Source organism: Camarhynchus parvulus, chromosome 21 (assembly GCF_901933205.1).
Source record: "Camarhynchus parvulus chromosome 21, STF_HiC, whole genome shotgun sequence".
NCBI lineage: Eukaryota > Metazoa > Chordata > Aves > Passeriformes > Thraupidae > Camarhynchus > Camarhynchus parvulus.
In genome coordinates, this window is record NC_044591.1 from 3,273,469 (window position 1) to 3,291,090 (window position 17,622).

Sequence of the window (17,622 nt, forward strand, 5' to 3'; positions counted from 1 at the left end):
TCCACATGCTGACATAGTGCAGTTTCTGTCCTACCACCCCTCACCATTATGTCCTATGTCCCACATATGTCAGAGATATGTAAATATCTTAAGTTAACTTGTTTAGTTTTTCTTTCTCCCTGTTAACAGTGATTTCAGTGTAACAAAGTATATTGTCTCCTTACCAGGTGTTATAGTGGTTAGTAATGCTTATCCCTGTTTTCTCTTTCAGAAAGAACAGCAAGCAGAAAGGGGAGTCTTACTGGTATTCAGTTACTGCATCTGTAGTCACGAGAATTGTAGAAAACATTGAAGTAAGTCTTTGCTTTTGAGTGCTTGGCACTTACACATTTGCCTTTAAAATGCAGAATAATTGTAGGACAGCAAAAAAAAGTACAGTGTGTTGTGAAAGTGACTCATTTGTGGGGAAAAGGGCAGGGACTGCTGGTATCTGAGGAGAAGGTAGAACCAGGGAGTACAAGTCAGAAATGAGCAATAGGGTTTCTGTTAGGGTAAATATCTTGTAGAAATTTATTGGAAAATTGCAGAAATTAAATATTAAATTGTTCCAGCATTAGTGAAAACACTACTGTTTGCTGTAATGATGTAAGTAGTGTATATCTAGTAATGTTTTTTTTCTGTCCAGTTAAAAATCCAGGATGTGCATTTGAGGTTTGAGGATGGTGTCACAAATCCCTCGCAGCCGTTTGCATTTGGCGTCTGCATCAAAAATGTCTCAATGCAAAATGCAGTGTTTGAACCAGTAAGTGCAACTTGTGTGTACAAGAACAGCTCAGATGGGATGCTGCATTTTATGGGTGCTAGCAGATATTCAAAAAAACATACAGCATTTAAAAAAATCTTTTGGTTGATGAAAATAACTTGACTCTGTGCATTTCATGTTTTTTATTGGGTATGTAGAACTAAAAACTAAATGGCACGTGGTGTGTGATCTTGACTTTACTCCACTTCTTCTACATCAGGTGGAGAAGCTGATGAGGAAAAAGCAGATGGATGTTGCTGATTTCAGTGTTTATTGGGATACCAGCTGCACTTTACTGGGTGACTTGCCTCCTGGTCAGCTACAGGTACATGAAAGAGGTTTTGCATATGAAAGAGAGGTTGTTGTTAGTCTCCTTTCTGCACTACAGAACTGATTGATGTGGAATTTATTGGATTTGTCTTTTAAGAGCTAAAGAAGTCTATGGTTGCATGCTTTACTGATAGGATACATTTGCAACCCACAAAGGCTGTGTGTGCTGTGAAATAGCTTGTTTTACTTTTGGAGGGAGAACATGTTCAGGAAGTTTTTTCCAATGGACTGGCCTGCTAATAAAGTACATTCTAGTACATGAAACCAGTGCATCCTAATGACTATTGTACACTCACTTCTTAGAGAGTAATTTGCTTGTAACCCCCAGGAAGCAATGGATAGGAGTATGGAAAGTCGTGATCACAATTACATCATGGAGCCTGTCTGCACTTCTGCTCTTCTCAAGAGAAATTGTTCTAAGGAGCCTTTAAGATCCCGCCATACTCCACGGCTAGAATGTGACATTAAGCTGGAGACAATACCCCTGAAGCTTTCCCAGGTAAATACCAACCTTTTGCCTGCCAGTAACTGGAACAGGTATCGTAAAATTGTGGCAGTGTTTGTGACAATTTAAATGCTGTTATTGTAGCATAAAATTAATATTCTCGGAAAGATTTTGAGAGGCAGCTCAAAGAGATACATTGAATAAGTTGTTCTAAAGTCAAGCATTCAAAATTACATATTTATTTTACTGAAACTGATTACTGCAAAAAAATTAAATTGTTGTTTGTTTATTGTAGTAATAGGAAGGGGGCATGTTGGGGAGGTTTGGTTTGTACAATGTACAAAAGCAGCTGGTGTTGATAACCTGACATGGAAGATTTCATTTTGTGTATTTGTAAATAAAGCCATAAATGGAATGTCATGCATGAACTACCAGTGGCTGGGAGTAGATATGTCACACTGGGGAACAAAATTGTGAGTTAACAATAATCTTAATTCTGCACTGTGTACAGGCCATTGCCTCCAGTAAACCAAACCGAACTGTGGTTGGGTTTTTGGCTGGGCTTTTTCCTCTCCTCTTTTCTTGGGAAAGCACTCCAGTACCACCTCACTGATCTGTGTGTTGTTTCATTAAAAGATGCAGTATCAGCAGATCATAGGATTTTTAAAGGAGCTGGATAGAAAGGAACGACAGCTTAAATACAGGAAGTGGAAACCAAAGGTCTCAGTAACAGAAAAGTAAGTACATCTCCATATGTGGTGTTGTCAACTATATTAGAAAAACTAGAATGAGAGAAATACAAAAACATACGTAATAATCATGTTAGAGTTTTGGTTTTCATGTTTTGTTCCCTACCACACAAATCAGTTAGAAATACTCGGATGTAATTCAAATGTAAAATTATCCTTACCCGAGCCTTTCAACCCAGTCTGTGTAACTCTGAATTTTGTTGTCTGTGCTTGCTGTGTGGCAGCTGGAGTCAATCCCAGTGGAGTGGCAGGGCCTTGGGAAGCCCTGTCCTGTACATCTGTAGGGCCAGCCCTGTGCTGGCTGCAGGGCTGCTGCTTTTCCTGGCTGCTGGCCCACTGCTTTTCACTGAGTCTCCTGGACCTTTCACCACTTGGACGTGCACTTGCCTTAGGCTTTTTTAATGAAATACTGGTACTACAGTAATTAAAAATTGTTTCAGCTGCCGGGAATGGTGGATCTTTGCCCTGAATGCAAATCTTTGGGAGATCAGGGAGCAGAGGCAGCGTTCCACCTGGGCATTTGCACTGCATCGGGCCCGGGATGCTGTGTCCTACACAGACATGTACTACAGCAAGCTGAAGGGGGAACCACTGTCTGCTGCAGACCAGGTATTTACACTTGGGTTTCTTCTACAGTGATGGTTAATGATATTACACTTGGTTTGTTTCATCTTTCCACGTTTAAAACCTGGATGAGTAAGAAACATCTTCATTTGTACTGCAGGCCGTTTTCACTGAACTGACTGTCTGCTGACTGCAGCTGAGATTTTAATGATGAGATGTGTGAGCTGCAGGGTTCATGTGTTTTTGTTTTGCACTGCAAAAAGCTGTCTGGTTTTTGATCTGTAACCAGTGTTCACCAAAAATAGCATTAACTGCTGTAGAATGCCTGTGACAGTTGGTAAAATGTTTTCTTAACTCATGTTCTCTGTAGATCCGAAAGGTGTTTAAGTACCAGAAATGTGTCTGCCCATATGCTTGGGTAGATGATTGGGGAAAATTGTGGCTATTTGACAGTTGGGGTTGTTTATTGGTTTTGTTTTTCCAAGTTTATTTGAGGATAAAAAATTTAGTGCCCCTAATAATGAATCTGTGACCTACTTCAGAAAGAAAAAACCCATGAACTATAATTAGCTGCTTTTTATCTTTAGGCATATTGGCACTTTTTCTTCAAATCAGTTCAGGGCACCATGTACCACACCTGTATTAAAGGATTAAAGGAATTCTATTGATACTTTTAAGTTATATGTAATCCTTACTTTTGTTATTTGAGTATGAACTGTAGGAGTATCTTAATGTACAGAAAATTTTTATGGTACTTGGCAAAGCCAGGTCTTCTAGAGCACATATTGTGTTCAGCAGAGCTGTGAAATGTAACAAGGGTAATGGCAGTGGACTAGAAAAATGTCTTTTGCTTTGTTGTTTCATGATAGATTTTTTAGACTTGGGTGAATCATGAGTTTCCTCACACAACTTGTTAATCAGTACAAAGAAGACAACATGTCTGAGTAACTGACTATGAATACTACATTGTCCTAATTTACCCAGTTCATTTCCTCCACCTTCTTTACTCAAGACAGAAGCTTTTTTTGCTCCTGGCTAAGCAAGGCATTCTCTTAAATCAGTTTATTTTCCCTGGTTTAATTTTTGTGCTGCAAATCTTGCTTCTTATTTGTAATAGGAGGATACAGTTGTGAATTTTTTTACAGTGCTAAAATAGTGTATTTTGCAATGTAAATAAGCTTTATTTATAATTTAGGAGAATGTCAATGTTTCAATTACCTACATGACTTTAATTAATTTTCATGTGCTGAGGCACTTGGATATGATCATTAATGCCATCTTAGTTTTTTCTGCAAGTTCCTAGATCAGTGCAGAGATACTTGGCATGTTTGTGAACAAGATTCTGTACTCCTTTAATGCAGGTACTTTACCTTTTTTGTCTTTCCAGGCAGAAATGCATCGTATTGAGGATGAGCTGACTTATGAGGAGTTGAAGGTTCTGTATGAGATAGTTCATAATAAATTTCATGACTTAGCTGAGGTGAGAACATTCTCTGTACAGAGTAATATTTGGAATCTTTAAGTGATTATCTGAGGTATTGTTCTGCTGGAGAGCCTGAGCATATATTTCTGTTGATTTAAAAGTGTGGCATTAATGCTTAAATTGCAGAAATGCTCAGTTCCTGCAGTTTTTGCTGTTGTGTCACTTGCACAGTGCAATCTTGTCTTGCCATATGATGATGTTCCCCAGCAGGATCCTTGCCAGAATTCCTAGGTCAGGAAAACCCAAATTGGTTTTCCTCTATGCTGCCAATTAGCCTCTTTCCACCTCTCCAGCCATCCCCACAGAGCACTGGCTGCCATCCATGAATCAGTGTAGAGGTAGAGCTTTGGCCACTTCTCTTTCAGGTATTTCCCCACCTCAGCTGGGTCTGAATTTGTTCATGTGGAAAATCACAGTCTACAGGCTCAGAAAATCAATTCCACTCTCCATCTTAAAAACAGAGAGTGGAAATGAAGGCCTGTAATGAATATTTTCCCAAAATAAACATGTGACAGAAGTGAGCCTCATGGAAATAGCTTGGGGAACGCACCTCATTAAATATGGACTAATTTCCCTAACAACACAACATAATCTCTTGCAAATACAAATGCTAAAATATAGAGCTGTGCTTTATGGTGTCAAATGACTTCTTTGTTTAGTGTTTCTAGACTAAGATTTAAATGGTGACATCCTGATTCATATGTGCATAATCACACGCATATTTTTATATGAATATGAGTATGCAGTTAAGTGATGATATGTTTGTTACCTCTTTGCTGCTGCTCTCCTCTAGTCTGAGTACTGATTGAGAATATCACTGAGTAAACAGGAGATGAAATTGTGTTTTTATTGTGGTGGTTTTGTACACTGGTGACACTGTTTCAGCAGCAGTAACATGTATGTCCTGAATTTTCAAACAGAGTGTTAAAGAGCCCTTGCCTGATTCCATTGGAGCTTCCCCTCCAGCAGAACCCACCCGTGACAGCAGCTCTGGGATGCTGCAGTACCTGCAGTCCTGGTTTCCTGGCTGGGGAGGCTGGTATGGATATGCTCAGCAGACATATGAAGGGGAACCTTTTGAAGGGCTGCTGCCAGACCCCAAAGAACAGTGGAATCCAGAAGACATACTGGGTATGGAAACATGGGGTTTGCTCCCATGGTTTGGTACCTGGTCCAGGTGGGCAGAAAGAGCTCTGGCCTTGTTCTGTTAAAGGATTCTGTGCCAGCTGATGTACCCAGGCAGCAGAGCCTGCCTGAAGCTGAACAACCTGGGCACTGTGTCACTGCCTGGGTACCTGCTTATTGCCAGAGCAATACAGGGAATGGATTTGCTTTCGCTGTTACTTAATTCTGCAAATTCATTTATGGCAAAAGGCTTTGGGACTTCTGTTCAAGTGTATATGTGAGTCATGTGCTGGGTGTAATGGGAATAGTACTGTGGTTTTGGGTCTTTGTACATTCAGGCTTTCATTACCTTGATTGAAATAGAAGAATTTCATGGGATATTCTTTTTTTTTAAAGGAAAAAGGTCTATATGCTCTAAATTTTGTTTCTATTTTCCCCCCCAAGCACTAGAGAAATCTTTATTATCATATTCATAGGAACTTTCTTGTTCTTCAGTAGCCCTCCAGAAAGTTAAAGTATTTAACGTGTTGGTTTTGTTTTTTATTAGGCACGGATGAATTTTTTGATCCTGCTGCAGATGCTTCCAGCATGAATACCTTTACCAAGAGAGATCATGTTTTTGCTAAATTAAATCTACAGCTGCAGGGTGGCTCTTTCACTCTGTTGCATAGGAAGAAAAAGGTACTGCATGCTGAAGAGACTGCTTTTATGCAGCTGGAGTTTTCAGGTATTAAGCCTATTTCTGTTCTTTCTTAAAAAAGATGAGAGCTGTCTCACAATCATTGTACTATATAACGAATTTCCATGTTAAATTTTTTTAGTGGAAATAAATATATATAAAGACTTAAAAAATGCTTGTTTGTTGGACAGTATTTTTTATTTGTAAAATTTAAATAAAATGTATGCTGTACTAAAGGAAACAAAATAATATTATGTATTTATATTCCAGGTGTAAAGGTCTTGGCAGAATCCCTTCCTCGCAGAAAGTCTTCCCTTCTCAAAGTTCAGCTTGGTGGTCTTTTCCTGAGGGATTTGGCAACAGAAGGGACCATATTTCCTGTTCTTGTTTTTCCAAATCCTGTAGGTGACAAAACCCCTATAAGTTACTATGTGGGATGCATAATTGTGTATGAAAATAGTCATACTCCAAACTCAAAACATTTCTTATCCCAGAAAGGGAAAACAAAAGTCTTGAGGAAAAGTTTCCACCTGTTGAATTTACTTTTCCCTCTCTTTCCAAATATCATTTGTAGAACTCTTCATTTTTTATTCTGCTTTACTGTATGTTTGTGTCTTCAGTTTTATATGTTGCCTTTCAGTTTTATATGTTGAGAATTTGATTTTTGGAACAATCAGCATTGCTGCTTAATCAGTGATTGTTCTTTTCCATAAAGCTCTGTGGCCCAAGTAATGGTTCTGTACCTGTATGCTGGTAAACTAAATCCACAGATAAATTCTAGAAAAGATTTCAAAGTTCTCTTCTGAGTGAACAAAATTTGAATCTAAAGCCATGAAGATTTCCCATGTATTTTATACTTTGTACTGACTTCAATTTGCACTTCAGAGTTCATCCTTTCTGCTGCAGGAGTGGGGAGTGTTTGCTACTTAGTCATATTGCCTTCTTTTGCTTGACCATGTCAGGGGAAAAAATGCATATAATAATCTCAGGCTGTACATACAGTTGAACAGAAAAGACTTTTATGTTTATCAGGTGGCTTGGTTGATTTTATCTAAACAGTCTTTTTCTTTTAAATTCTTCTTAGCAAAAAGAGGTTGGCTGCATGTCTTCCTTTGGACTCCAGAGTTTGTCCTCAGAAATGAATAATCACAACACTGGTAAAGATTTCATTTTATGGTTGATGAGATAATTCCCACAAATCAGAAATTTTGAAAATAAGTATCTAGAGTTTGAATTAATGCAAATGCTTTTTGCACATGGTAAAGATAAAATCATAGAAGCTTTGTTCAAGATGTAAGGTGCATGCAGGTTGTCTTTAAAGAAAGGAAGAAATGATGTATTTCAAGACAGTAGGAGTTGCACTTACTGTTTGTTTTGGTTTAAAAAGAAGTAGGAATTCAACATTAGAACCCCAATTATACAAAGGTTTTTGTATATATAAACTTCTTGAATTCTGCTGATTGTAGAAGTTGATCATATTATTTCCCTTTCTATTACTGAAGAATCCTTAGACACTTGTACTTTCCCAGTAGTGCCAGTAAAAATCAGATATTAAATTCTTTGGAAGTTGTTTTTTGCTTTTGTCTTATTTGTTTGTTTTGGGGTTTTTTACAGCTGCTTTTTGTAAGTAATTTTTTATTCTGTTGCAGATCCTGATGCCCCAGTATTTGAGATGCTTTATGAAAGAAATCCAATTCACAGCACTTTTGAGAGGCGCCTGGAAGTCAGTACCAGACCACTAAATATTATTTACAATCCACAAGCCATTAAGAAAGTAGCAGACTTCTTCTACAAGGGAAGGGTTCATACCTCAGGTTAACCTTTAATGTGTTTTTTTGGTGGGGTTGGGGTTTTGTTGGTAGAATTACATCTTTTCTTGTCTTTGATTTTTATTTATTTCCATTCTTAGACATACAAAGCAAAGAATCTTCACTTTAAGTTCAGATTTAACAATACTCCAAGTCTTGTCTGGAGGCTTTTGTTCCTTTGTTTTATTCTTTAATTGAATCAGGGATTTTACTTTGGTAGACTCATGCAACTTCTGCTTTAAAATTGCAAGTTGGTGTTATGCCCATGGTGGATGTTCATGTCCCCTAAATTAAAATGCATAAATAAGGAGAGAGAACTTGTTCCTGTAATCTGTTCTGGCAATTGATGGAGTTTTTTTTGAGAGGGCAGTCAAATGAGTATTTCTACAGTAATGATACAGAGGAAATAGTATTCTGATTCCTGTTGTATTTTTTTTAATTGATGAGATTAAGGCTGCCCTTTGTTACAGCAATCTTGATTTTTAGATTTGAACATACTTGTTCCTTAAATTTCTAAGCAGAAGATTTAGGGTTCTAGTACCTAAGCCTGTAACACTATAAAGTGGCCACCTTTGCAGTTTCTGAGGAGATGAGAAGTGACAGTAAGTAACATTAGGAACATGAAAATGTTCTTGAAATACCAGTTGTTTTTCTGCTGTTTATGGTAAATACCAAAAGATTCAAGTTACCTGGTATAAAGGTATGTGTGGCATCTTTTCTCACAAGGTGAGACTATTCCATAAATATTCAAGTTTAAAACAAACAAACCAACAAAGCAAACCAAAAAACACAGCCTACACGTACACATCTTAATGTTTAGTCAGAATTTCCTCTGTGGCTGTGCTTATCACCCTTTCTGCATTATTCAAATTTAATTATTTGGGCCGGAGGTCTGTGAGAGAATAGACCTCCAGAGAAAGACCAGAAGATGGATTGGGAAGTATTTTTTTAAGGTGATTATTTGTTTTGTGGTTAAATACTTCCTTTTTTCTGTGCAACAGCCTGGTGATTAGGCACAGACAGTGACTTTCACCTGCTTTGTTTTCCTGTTCTGTATTTTACTGCTAAAATTTAAAATAAATATTTTCTCTTTTTTTTCTGTTTTTTGTTCTGATTCAATGAAGGGTGAACAAAGTTATACCTAGTGAGTTTTCCCTCTCTTGTGCAGGTTTTGGTTATCAGTCTGAGTTAGAGGCAAGAGTGGCTGAAGCTGCCAGAAGACAGTACAACAAGCTGAAAATGCAGACAAAGGCTGAAATCAGACAAACCATCGATCGTTTATTAGTTGGAGACTTCATTGTAAGTTTTTACCCCCAGAATGTTTATGTAGATTTTGACCCTTTTGTTTTAGGACTTGGAGCTCTAAAGAGTGAGGTTTGTTGTTTGTGTGATGTTCTTTGTGAGCAGGAGGGGAGTTTTCCAGGATTGAGGTGCAGGGCATGTTTTCACCTGCTGAAAATGGTTTTTTTTTTAATTGACTACAGTGGGAGTCTGTGGTTTAACAAGGTACCAAACCTGACTGTGGCTGGAGTTCATGACAGTCAGCTCAATAGGAGAAAAAGTGACAGATTAGATGTTTCACCTGGCTTTTTTTGGTTTGTTTTCTTGTGGGTTATTATGTCTTTCTTCTTAACTTTCAGGAAAACAGCAAAAGCTGGTCCGTGTGCCTTGATATCTCTGCCCCTCAGGTGATCTTTCCTGATGATTTCAAGTTTGTGGATCCTGTGTTAGTTGTTGTAGATCTGGGAAGAATATTACTCACAAATTCTCAAGGTATGATCTAGAAATATTGCAGCTTTCCTTTTCTATCTTCTTTCAGAAAGTCAGAGTTTAAAAAAAAGGTAAAAAAAGTACAGGAAAGTTTTGGAGGATGTTCCTGCTTTGTAAAGTAGAAAAAATTCCTTTTCTTAAGATAATAAAATGAAAGTTAATATTAGGCAATAAAGTCAGTTGGACAAAACCTGATGAAGATAAAAATACTGTAGTTAAATAGCTCTTAACCTTTCATTTGGTTTTGAGGATCAGAAGAATTGTGTGGGCAGAGTAATGGGTTCTTTTTTTGACAGCTTGGTCAAAAGTAAATCTTGCAGTAAGTGGGTTAAAAATGAGACAACAGTGTATTTTAGTAGCTTCTGTACTATGTTGTGACTGACACCTTTATGAATGTAGAAGTATAGTAGGTTTCTTGTTGAGGAAAAAGGAAGTGACAGTGGAAGGAGGCAAGGGCAGTACCAGATATGCTTTGTGTTAAAAAAAAATAAAACTTCAGAGAGGATGATCAGATAATGATAGGAAACATCTGAGAAGGGAGAAGAATACATTCATTTATTTGTTTGTTTACTGTTTTTTTTAATCCACAGAAGATTCTAAGAGGAGTGCAGGTGCCATTTCTTCAGAAGTCAATGAATTGAGTGATGAAGAATATAAAACACCTCTTGCAACTCCTCCCAATACTCCACCTCCAGAGTCCAACACCAATAGTGGCATCAAAATGTCTGAATTTACTGGAGTAGAAATAAGTGAAGAGCAGCTACAGGCACACTTAATGAGTAAAAAAATGTATGAGAGATACACACTTTCTTTTATGGACCTTCAGATCATGGTGGGCCGAGTGAAAGACAACTGGAAACACGTTCAGGATAGTGATGTGGGTCCAACTCATGTGGTAGAAAAATTCAATGTTCACCTGCAGCTGGAGCACAGACTGATATACACATCTGACCCAAAATACCCGGGAGCTGTCTTGTCTGGCAACCTGCCAGACTTGAAAATTCACATCAATGAAGACAAAGTGCTGGCTTTGAGGAACTGTCTAACACAGCTGAGTACATCTGAAACTAAGTCTTCAGACGCCCTACATTTAGGGAAAGACAAGATTTTTGCAGAGGTTGACCAGTTTGGCAGTTTGCACGATTCTGTAATGAATCTAACACAGAGTGTTGTCATGCTGGAGCAGCACACCCGGGAAGTTCTTGTTGAATCCCAGCTGCTTTTGGCTGAGTTCAAAGTCAACTGTATGCAGCTGGGTGTTGAGAGTAATGGGAGATACATCTCTGTGCTCAAGGTTTTTGGCACCAATGCCCATTTTGTGAAAAGGCCTTATGATGCAGAGGTGTCCCTGACTGTCCATGGCCTGTTACTGGTTGATACTATGCAAACATATGGAACAGATTTTGATCTTTTGATGGCTTCTCATAAGAACTTGAGCTTTTGTGTACCGACAGGAAGCCTTCGAGACAGCAGGGCTCAGTCCCCAGTCTCTGGACCACAAGATACACATCCCATTGATGTTGCTGGTTTGGCAGAGAGATGCAGTACATCCTCCAACACCTCACCCAGTAACGATGGAAAAGATCAAGAGTCCTTGATAAAATTGGAATATCAGTTTGTGAGTGCAGAATGCCCATCGATGAACTTGGATAGCAGTCTGCAGGTGATCTCTTTACAGGTGAACAACCTGGATATCATCCTGAACCCAGAGACTATTGTTGAACTGATTGGGTTTCTCCAGAAATCTTTCCCCAAGGAGAAAGAAGATTCTAGTCCTCAGCCTTTAATAGCTGACTTGGAGAGAGATTGGAGGGAACAGGAAACATTCCAGTCTACTTATGCACAGAACACAGAGGTAGCAGTCGATATCCACTGGTTAAATGTTCTCCTCCTCAGGACAGTTGCCATGACAAATGGAGAAAAATATGGCAGAAAAATTGCAACAGCCAGTATTGGTGGCACCAAAGTCAATGTCTCCATGTGCAGTAAACTGGATGTGAATGGCTCTCTTGGATGCCTTCACCTTATGGATCTGATTGAGGACAATGGGAAGAACCAGTATGTGGTGAGCATAGGGAACACAGGGAGGTGTGAAAGTCTCATTGGCGATGTGAATTTCTTTGAATCTTTGCTCTTTAGGCTTGATGATGGAAATAGCCTTCCAGATGCTTTAAGTTTCACTTTCACAGAAAAGTCAAAAGAGGAGTGTTCTCTCAACCTCAAAATGGCCTCCTTACACTACAACCACTCAGCCAAATTTTTGAAAGAGCTGACTTTGACCATGGATGAGCTGGAAGAGAATTTCCGCAGCATGTTGAAAAGTGCAGCTTCAAAAGTTACAACAGTCTTGGCTACTAAAACTGCTGAATACAGTGAAATGGTTTCTTTGTTTGATACCACACCACGATCAAGAGATGTTGGCAGTGCAGAAGACAATGAAGGTGGCACATTTGGGTCACAGTCCCTCAAAGCCGATACTATCAAACTTATATTAAATGTAAACATTGAATCCCCAATTGTCTCCATACCTCGAAAGCCTGGTAGCTCTGAACTGCTTGTAGGTCATCTAGGACAAATATCTATTCAGAATTTTGTACCAGGAGAAGATGAGTCTACAAGTGATAGGCTGCAAGTTGAAATTAAAGATATTAAGATGTATTCATTAAATAGTAGTCAATCTACAAACAAGAAGGAGCCTGGAGGTGGGATACCCCGTGGGCCACATTCTTCATCAGGTCCTGCCAGCATTAACAGCCAGGAAGAATCTCATTTTACTCGTCATGACTTCTTTGAATCATTGCATAAAGGTCATGGTATGTTAATCAGAGGAGTCTTAATTATTATAATATGAGTAGTATATGTGTTAAAAATGTGTATTGACTGTATATTCTGCTTCATCAATCCTACTAAAACACATTGGTCAGTTTTAATGACAATGGGCTAGTTATTGGATTTATATCCATTTTTAATCTCCTAAGCAAAAAGGGAATGGTGCCTTTTAAGCAGAAATTGAGCAAAACATAATCATAGAACCTTAGTCCAGCATTGCTCAGATTCTGAGCAAGTTGAATAGCTCCTAAGTTATCCCTTCCACACAGTATATATGGGCTAATCAGTTCACTTACTCTAATGTTGTTTTAATTTCACTTTCTCTTACAGCTTTCCACATTTTGAATAACACCACGATCCAGTTTAAATTGGAAAAGATACCACTAGAGAAAGATTTGGATTTAACTTTTCCTCTGTGTAATGAAGACTTTGGAATATCAAGCATTATGAAAATTGAAGGGAAATTTGTGAACCCTCTTCAGGTACAAAAATGTAGCATTTCCACTATCAATATAAAAATATTTCCCTGCATAGAAGAGAAGTATTTTTCAGGCCAGTGTCTTCAGGTTTAACATGTTGGTAGTTTAGAAATCAGATCCTTATAGACATGGTTAGAAGAGACAGTCTGAAGTTATAATAATAATAATGAGCAATATTTAACCTTGTTTGGGGACATTTTAGACATCTTTATGAATTAGTATAACTTTTGCTTATCTTGAACACAGAAGGAAAAGTAAATGTGTCGCTATCCAAATGACACTGTCCAAACAAGTTTATTTGCTGTTGTAGTTGAAACTAAGAATTAATATGCCATTACCTTGAAAAAAATCTGTGCAAGAGCAGAGGTTTTAAATAGAGAAAACTGGAACTTCTCACACTTAGGAGACAAACCATGATGGCTATGCAGAATGTTTGTTTCATTAATTACTGTGTAAGCTCAGGTGGTGAATTATTTTTTGTTAACTCTGGATGCTTTTTGCCCAGGAATACAAGGTATCCCATTCTAGGATCCCATCCCATGTGTTTCTGGGTGGTGTCATCTTGCAGAGCTCATACAGAAGAACTGTTCTGCTTCAGTTTTGCATTGTACATTGTTTTGAGTTGTTGTTACTATTTTTGTTATTATTATTATTATTGGTTTTGTTATTATTATCATCATCATCATCATGGATGAACTTAAAATTTGTGTAGTTTGGAATTCCACTTAAAAGTTTTAGAATATATGTATTGATTCCATTAATACAGAAAGCTCCAATGTGATGATTGTTTCTTTTCTCTGCATTGTAGGTGGTGTTAGCAAAACATGTATATGAACAAGTCCTTCAGACTCTGGATAATTTAATTTACAGTGAAGACTTGAACAAATTTTCAACCACTTCTGTATCTCCAACTAGTCTTAGTTCTCCTTCAGCATCACTTCATAGTACAGGCACAGAATTCTTGAGTGAACGGAAGGAAAATGGCTTATTCAGCCACTCTAGTTTTAATTCTGTTCCAAACAAGCCCTTAGCTGTCAGGGAAACAAAATCCTTTACTCAAATTCAAGCAAACTTTCACATCTCAGAGCTCCAGGTTCAGTTAAGTGGTGATCTCACACTTGGGGCACAAGGTCTTGTCAGCCTTAAGTTTCAGGATTTTGATGTTGAGTTTGCCAAAGATCACCCTCAAACCCTGTCCATTCAGATTGCCTTGCGCTCCCTGCTGATGGAAGATCTCTTGGAAAAGAAACCAGACTCTAAGTATAAGAACCTCATGGTGTCCCATGGAGCACCCAAACCATCCAGTTTAGCACATAAGGAATATCTTTCACAGTCCTGTCCCTCAGTGTCCAATGCAGAATATCCAGACATGCCACGTTCCCTCCCTTCCCATATGGAAGAAGCACCTAATGTCTTTCAGCTGTACCAAAGACCAGTTTGTGCCTCCCGTAAGAAGCAAAAAGAAGATGCTGATTCTGAGTATCCTCTGACTCCACCTCCTTCTCCATCAGCAGACAGATCCAAGTTGCCCTGTGGAAAAAGTAACTTTGATGATTCATTAGTTCATATCAATATATTTCTAGTGGATAGGAAACATCCCGAATTTTCTTCTCGCTATAACAAAATTAACCGTAGTGTAGATGTTGATTTTAATTGTCTAGATGTGTTAATTACTTTGCAAACTTGGGTAGTAATATTGGATTTCTTTGGGATTGGATCCACTGCTGATAACCATGCTATGAAGCCGCAGCCTGAAGATACTCAGCAGACAATCAAAGCAGAAATAAATTCCTTGTCAGCTTCTCAAGTCCAAGAGCCTGTAAACACTAAGCTGGATCTAAAGGTATACTTGACATGGAAAACAGTAATTGGATTGTCTGTCATAAAGCATCTGGTTTATAGGAACTTAAGGTGACATTTACATAATGTGTTTTATTTTCTGGTGGGGAGTGTACAAAAATGCAGAAACAGAATTAAAATGTATGTAGAAGTAGTTCAAAAAAAGAGTTATAGAAAAGCAGAACATTTTCAAAATGCTTGGCTCCCTTGCTCTCTGACCCTCTCTTGAATGAAAAGGTTACTTCAGTATTAGAGAGCTAACATGCTGCAATTGGCACTGTGCTGTTCTAGATACTGTGGAGTTTATTTATGCAGAAAAAGTCTATATTTTGTAAATATAAATCCGTATATATTTATACATCTATATGTATAAACATTTTTTAAAAAACACATGTTGTACATGTATATAATATAGTCTTTGCCCAGAGGCCCTGCAGTGTAACTTACATGTGACAAAAGAGAAGATGAAGGTAACAGTGCTGGGATTTGTTCTTGGTCTGATCATTCTGAATTGCTTGGGAGACCCATTAATGTGCAAACAAGGCAGTAAAAATGTTGCTCTCATTCAGTGTCTCCCAATCAGATAATTATTGTTTGGCATTCATGTATTACAGTGCAGTTGTCTTGGAAAAAAGCTAAACAAGATGTTCAAGCTCTGAAATAATGTTTTCCATACCAATTTGTTCCTGTTTTATTTGACCAGGTCCATTCTTTATCCTTAGTCCTGAATAAGACAACCAGTGAGCTTGCTAAAGCCAGTGTGGCAAAGCTTGCAGCTCACTTGGAAGTGATTGGTGAGTAGATTGAAGGGCTCAGGTTGTTCACAGCTTAAAATAAAATGAGTGCACATGAGTAAAATGTGCACTGGAATTATGATTTTAAGTGTTTTTCTTTTGGTGCTCATTGGGATTTGTGTGTTTTTTCTGGGCAAAATGTACATTCTCCTCCCACTGCTTCTTCCTTTGCTTTTTTGGGGTTTATTTTAAATCATGGCATCCCTTCCAGTTGCCAAACCTTTCATCATTTTAGCTGTGATTTGCTGTAATTTTAATACTTCACTTTCACAGAGTAGAACAGTAGTTTTTATTACTGTTATAGAGGATAAAAAGTAATTGTATCTAAGTTTCACAAATCAAAGTGATGTGATCACATAGTGTTGTAAAGCCTAGAGTAATGTGTGGGTTAATGGAATCTTTGTAGCAGAAACACATTATTTTCTTTGAACGTGAGGTTCAATGTTTAATTGAACTGTGTTATTTAATTATTTGTAGTGAGGCTATCCCACTAATAGAAACTTTTGGGGATCTGTGTTTGAGGATCCTGATTGATATTCCTTTGTTTTCCAGAGGGAGATTTAACCTTGCAGGGAAGTATTGGAAGTCTGTCCTTAAGTGATCTTACATCTCATGGAGAATTTTACAGAGAACGTTTCACTACAAGTGGTGAAGAGGCACTCATTTTTCAAATCTTTAAGTATGAATTTAAAATTTCTCTTACTCAGTATTAGCTTGTTACTCCATTAACCTCCAAACCCCCCCCAAAAAAAAACCCCAAAAGTTGAACAAACCCAGAAAACCCAAGCCCACAACTGTCAGAGCTCTATGATTCTGCTTTGACCTCTTGGGACTTAAGTGGGACTTAGAATATTTTCAGTTATAAACTTAAGATTTTTAACTTATCTTTGTCTTGCAATGTATGAAGAAATGGAAAAGGAAAGGTAGTTTTTTATTTGCCTCTAAAGATGTTTTTGAAAGTATTTACATGATAGTTTGTTCCTAGCTAAAATGGTTCTTTTTTTAAAGCTGGAAGAGGTTTTCAGCTGATGAAATAGATTTTGCATTGCTTCTTGATTTTGGAATAAGGGGTTTGCTTTTATCATTATGTAAGTTTGAATTTCTTGGTTATGTTTTAAGGAATAGGTCTTATCTTGTGATGTTTCCTGTTTTTCCAATTAATCAGATTAGAAATTATCCAAGTAATGTTACGGAATTAATTTCAAGTATGACAGCGCACTGATTCGGGATTGAATGTACACATTATCCTGCAGTGGAGTAGTTACCTTAAAAGCCACTTTTCTGATATAAAATCGCCAAAGGTCTAACTGCTATGCAGAGATTCCAAATGTAGAATATTTCTATTTGCTTAATTAAAACTCGGCATCACTTAAATGTACAAAATTTAGAAGTAATTAATACTAAACAAATTGTTCATGTCTGCAACTGAAATAGTGTTAATTACATGCTGTGAGTGTTCGTTAAATCTGTCCTGGGGCCAGATCAGTATCATAATCTGAAGGTTGTGAGTTTGATCCTCTCAATGGGCACTTGCTGTGGGGGTCCCAGCTGTGGGTTTCTCTGGGTCTGGATTGAAGGCACTGAGACAGTAGTTCATGTTCACACTCAGGTGTTTATTATTTCTTATCAGTGAAACAGTCTCACTACTGTGAGTTCTGCAGCTTTTCATTAGAAGGCACAAAATGGCCAACAATCTCTTGGTACAAGGGCTTTTCAGACTAAACTGTCCAATTAAGAGCTGACACCTGGATTATTTCCCTTTTAACCCAATAACTGATCCCAAAAAGACCCCAATGCGGACTTTTCTGCCCAATTACAAAATGCCACCCAAACCCATGGAGAAGGAGGAAGAAGCAGCATGGAGAAGAAACCCAGGACAACACCCTGTGCCCTCCATCTTGCTGCCATCCACAACATACTAAAAACCCCAAAACCTCAATTTCTCACCAAGTCTGGGAAACTTTCTCCATGGATGAGGGTCAGAGT

At 38.0% G+C, this 17,622-nt stretch overlaps 1 protein-coding gene across 5 annotated transcripts in view; it reads left to right on the forward strand.

Annotated features, from left to right (window-relative positions):
- Positions 1 to 17,622, forward strand: part of VPS13D (vacuolar protein sorting 13 homolog D) — a 99,727-nt gene that overhangs the window by 4,110 nt on the left and 77,995 nt on the right. For 4 of the 5 annotated variants that reach the window (XM_030963633.1, XM_030963635.1, XM_030963634.1 and 1 more), the window contains exons 3-21: positions 212 to 293; positions 626 to 742; positions 963 to 1,067; positions 1,401 to 1,571; positions 2,154 to 2,254; positions 2,707 to 2,875; positions 4,218 to 4,310; positions 5,234 to 5,444; positions 5,986 to 6,165; positions 6,388 to 6,518; positions 7,202 to 7,274; positions 7,767 to 7,931; positions 9,094 to 9,224; positions 9,566 to 9,698; positions 10,286 to 12,508; positions 12,855 to 13,006; positions 13,812 to 14,846; positions 15,546 to 15,636; positions 16,189 to 16,315. In XM_030963633.1, coding sequence (XP_030819493.1) covers positions 212 to 293; positions 626 to 742; positions 963 to 1,067; positions 1,401 to 1,571; positions 2,154 to 2,254; positions 2,707 to 2,875; positions 4,218 to 4,310; positions 5,234 to 5,444; positions 5,986 to 6,165; positions 6,388 to 6,518; positions 7,202 to 7,274; positions 7,767 to 7,931; positions 9,094 to 9,224; positions 9,566 to 9,698; positions 10,286 to 12,508; positions 12,855 to 13,006; positions 13,812 to 14,846; positions 15,546 to 15,636; positions 16,189 to 16,315 — 5,490 coding nt within the window. The remainder of the gene's footprint in view (positions 1 to 211; positions 294 to 625; positions 743 to 962; positions 1,068 to 1,400; positions 1,572 to 2,153; positions 2,255 to 2,706; positions 2,876 to 4,217; positions 4,311 to 5,233; positions 5,445 to 5,985; positions 6,166 to 6,387; positions 6,519 to 7,201; positions 7,275 to 7,766; positions 7,932 to 9,093; positions 9,225 to 9,565; positions 9,699 to 10,285; positions 12,509 to 12,854; positions 13,007 to 13,811; positions 14,847 to 15,545; positions 15,637 to 16,188; positions 16,316 to 17,622) is intronic. The other variant, XM_030963637.1, reaches the window with a different exon arrangement.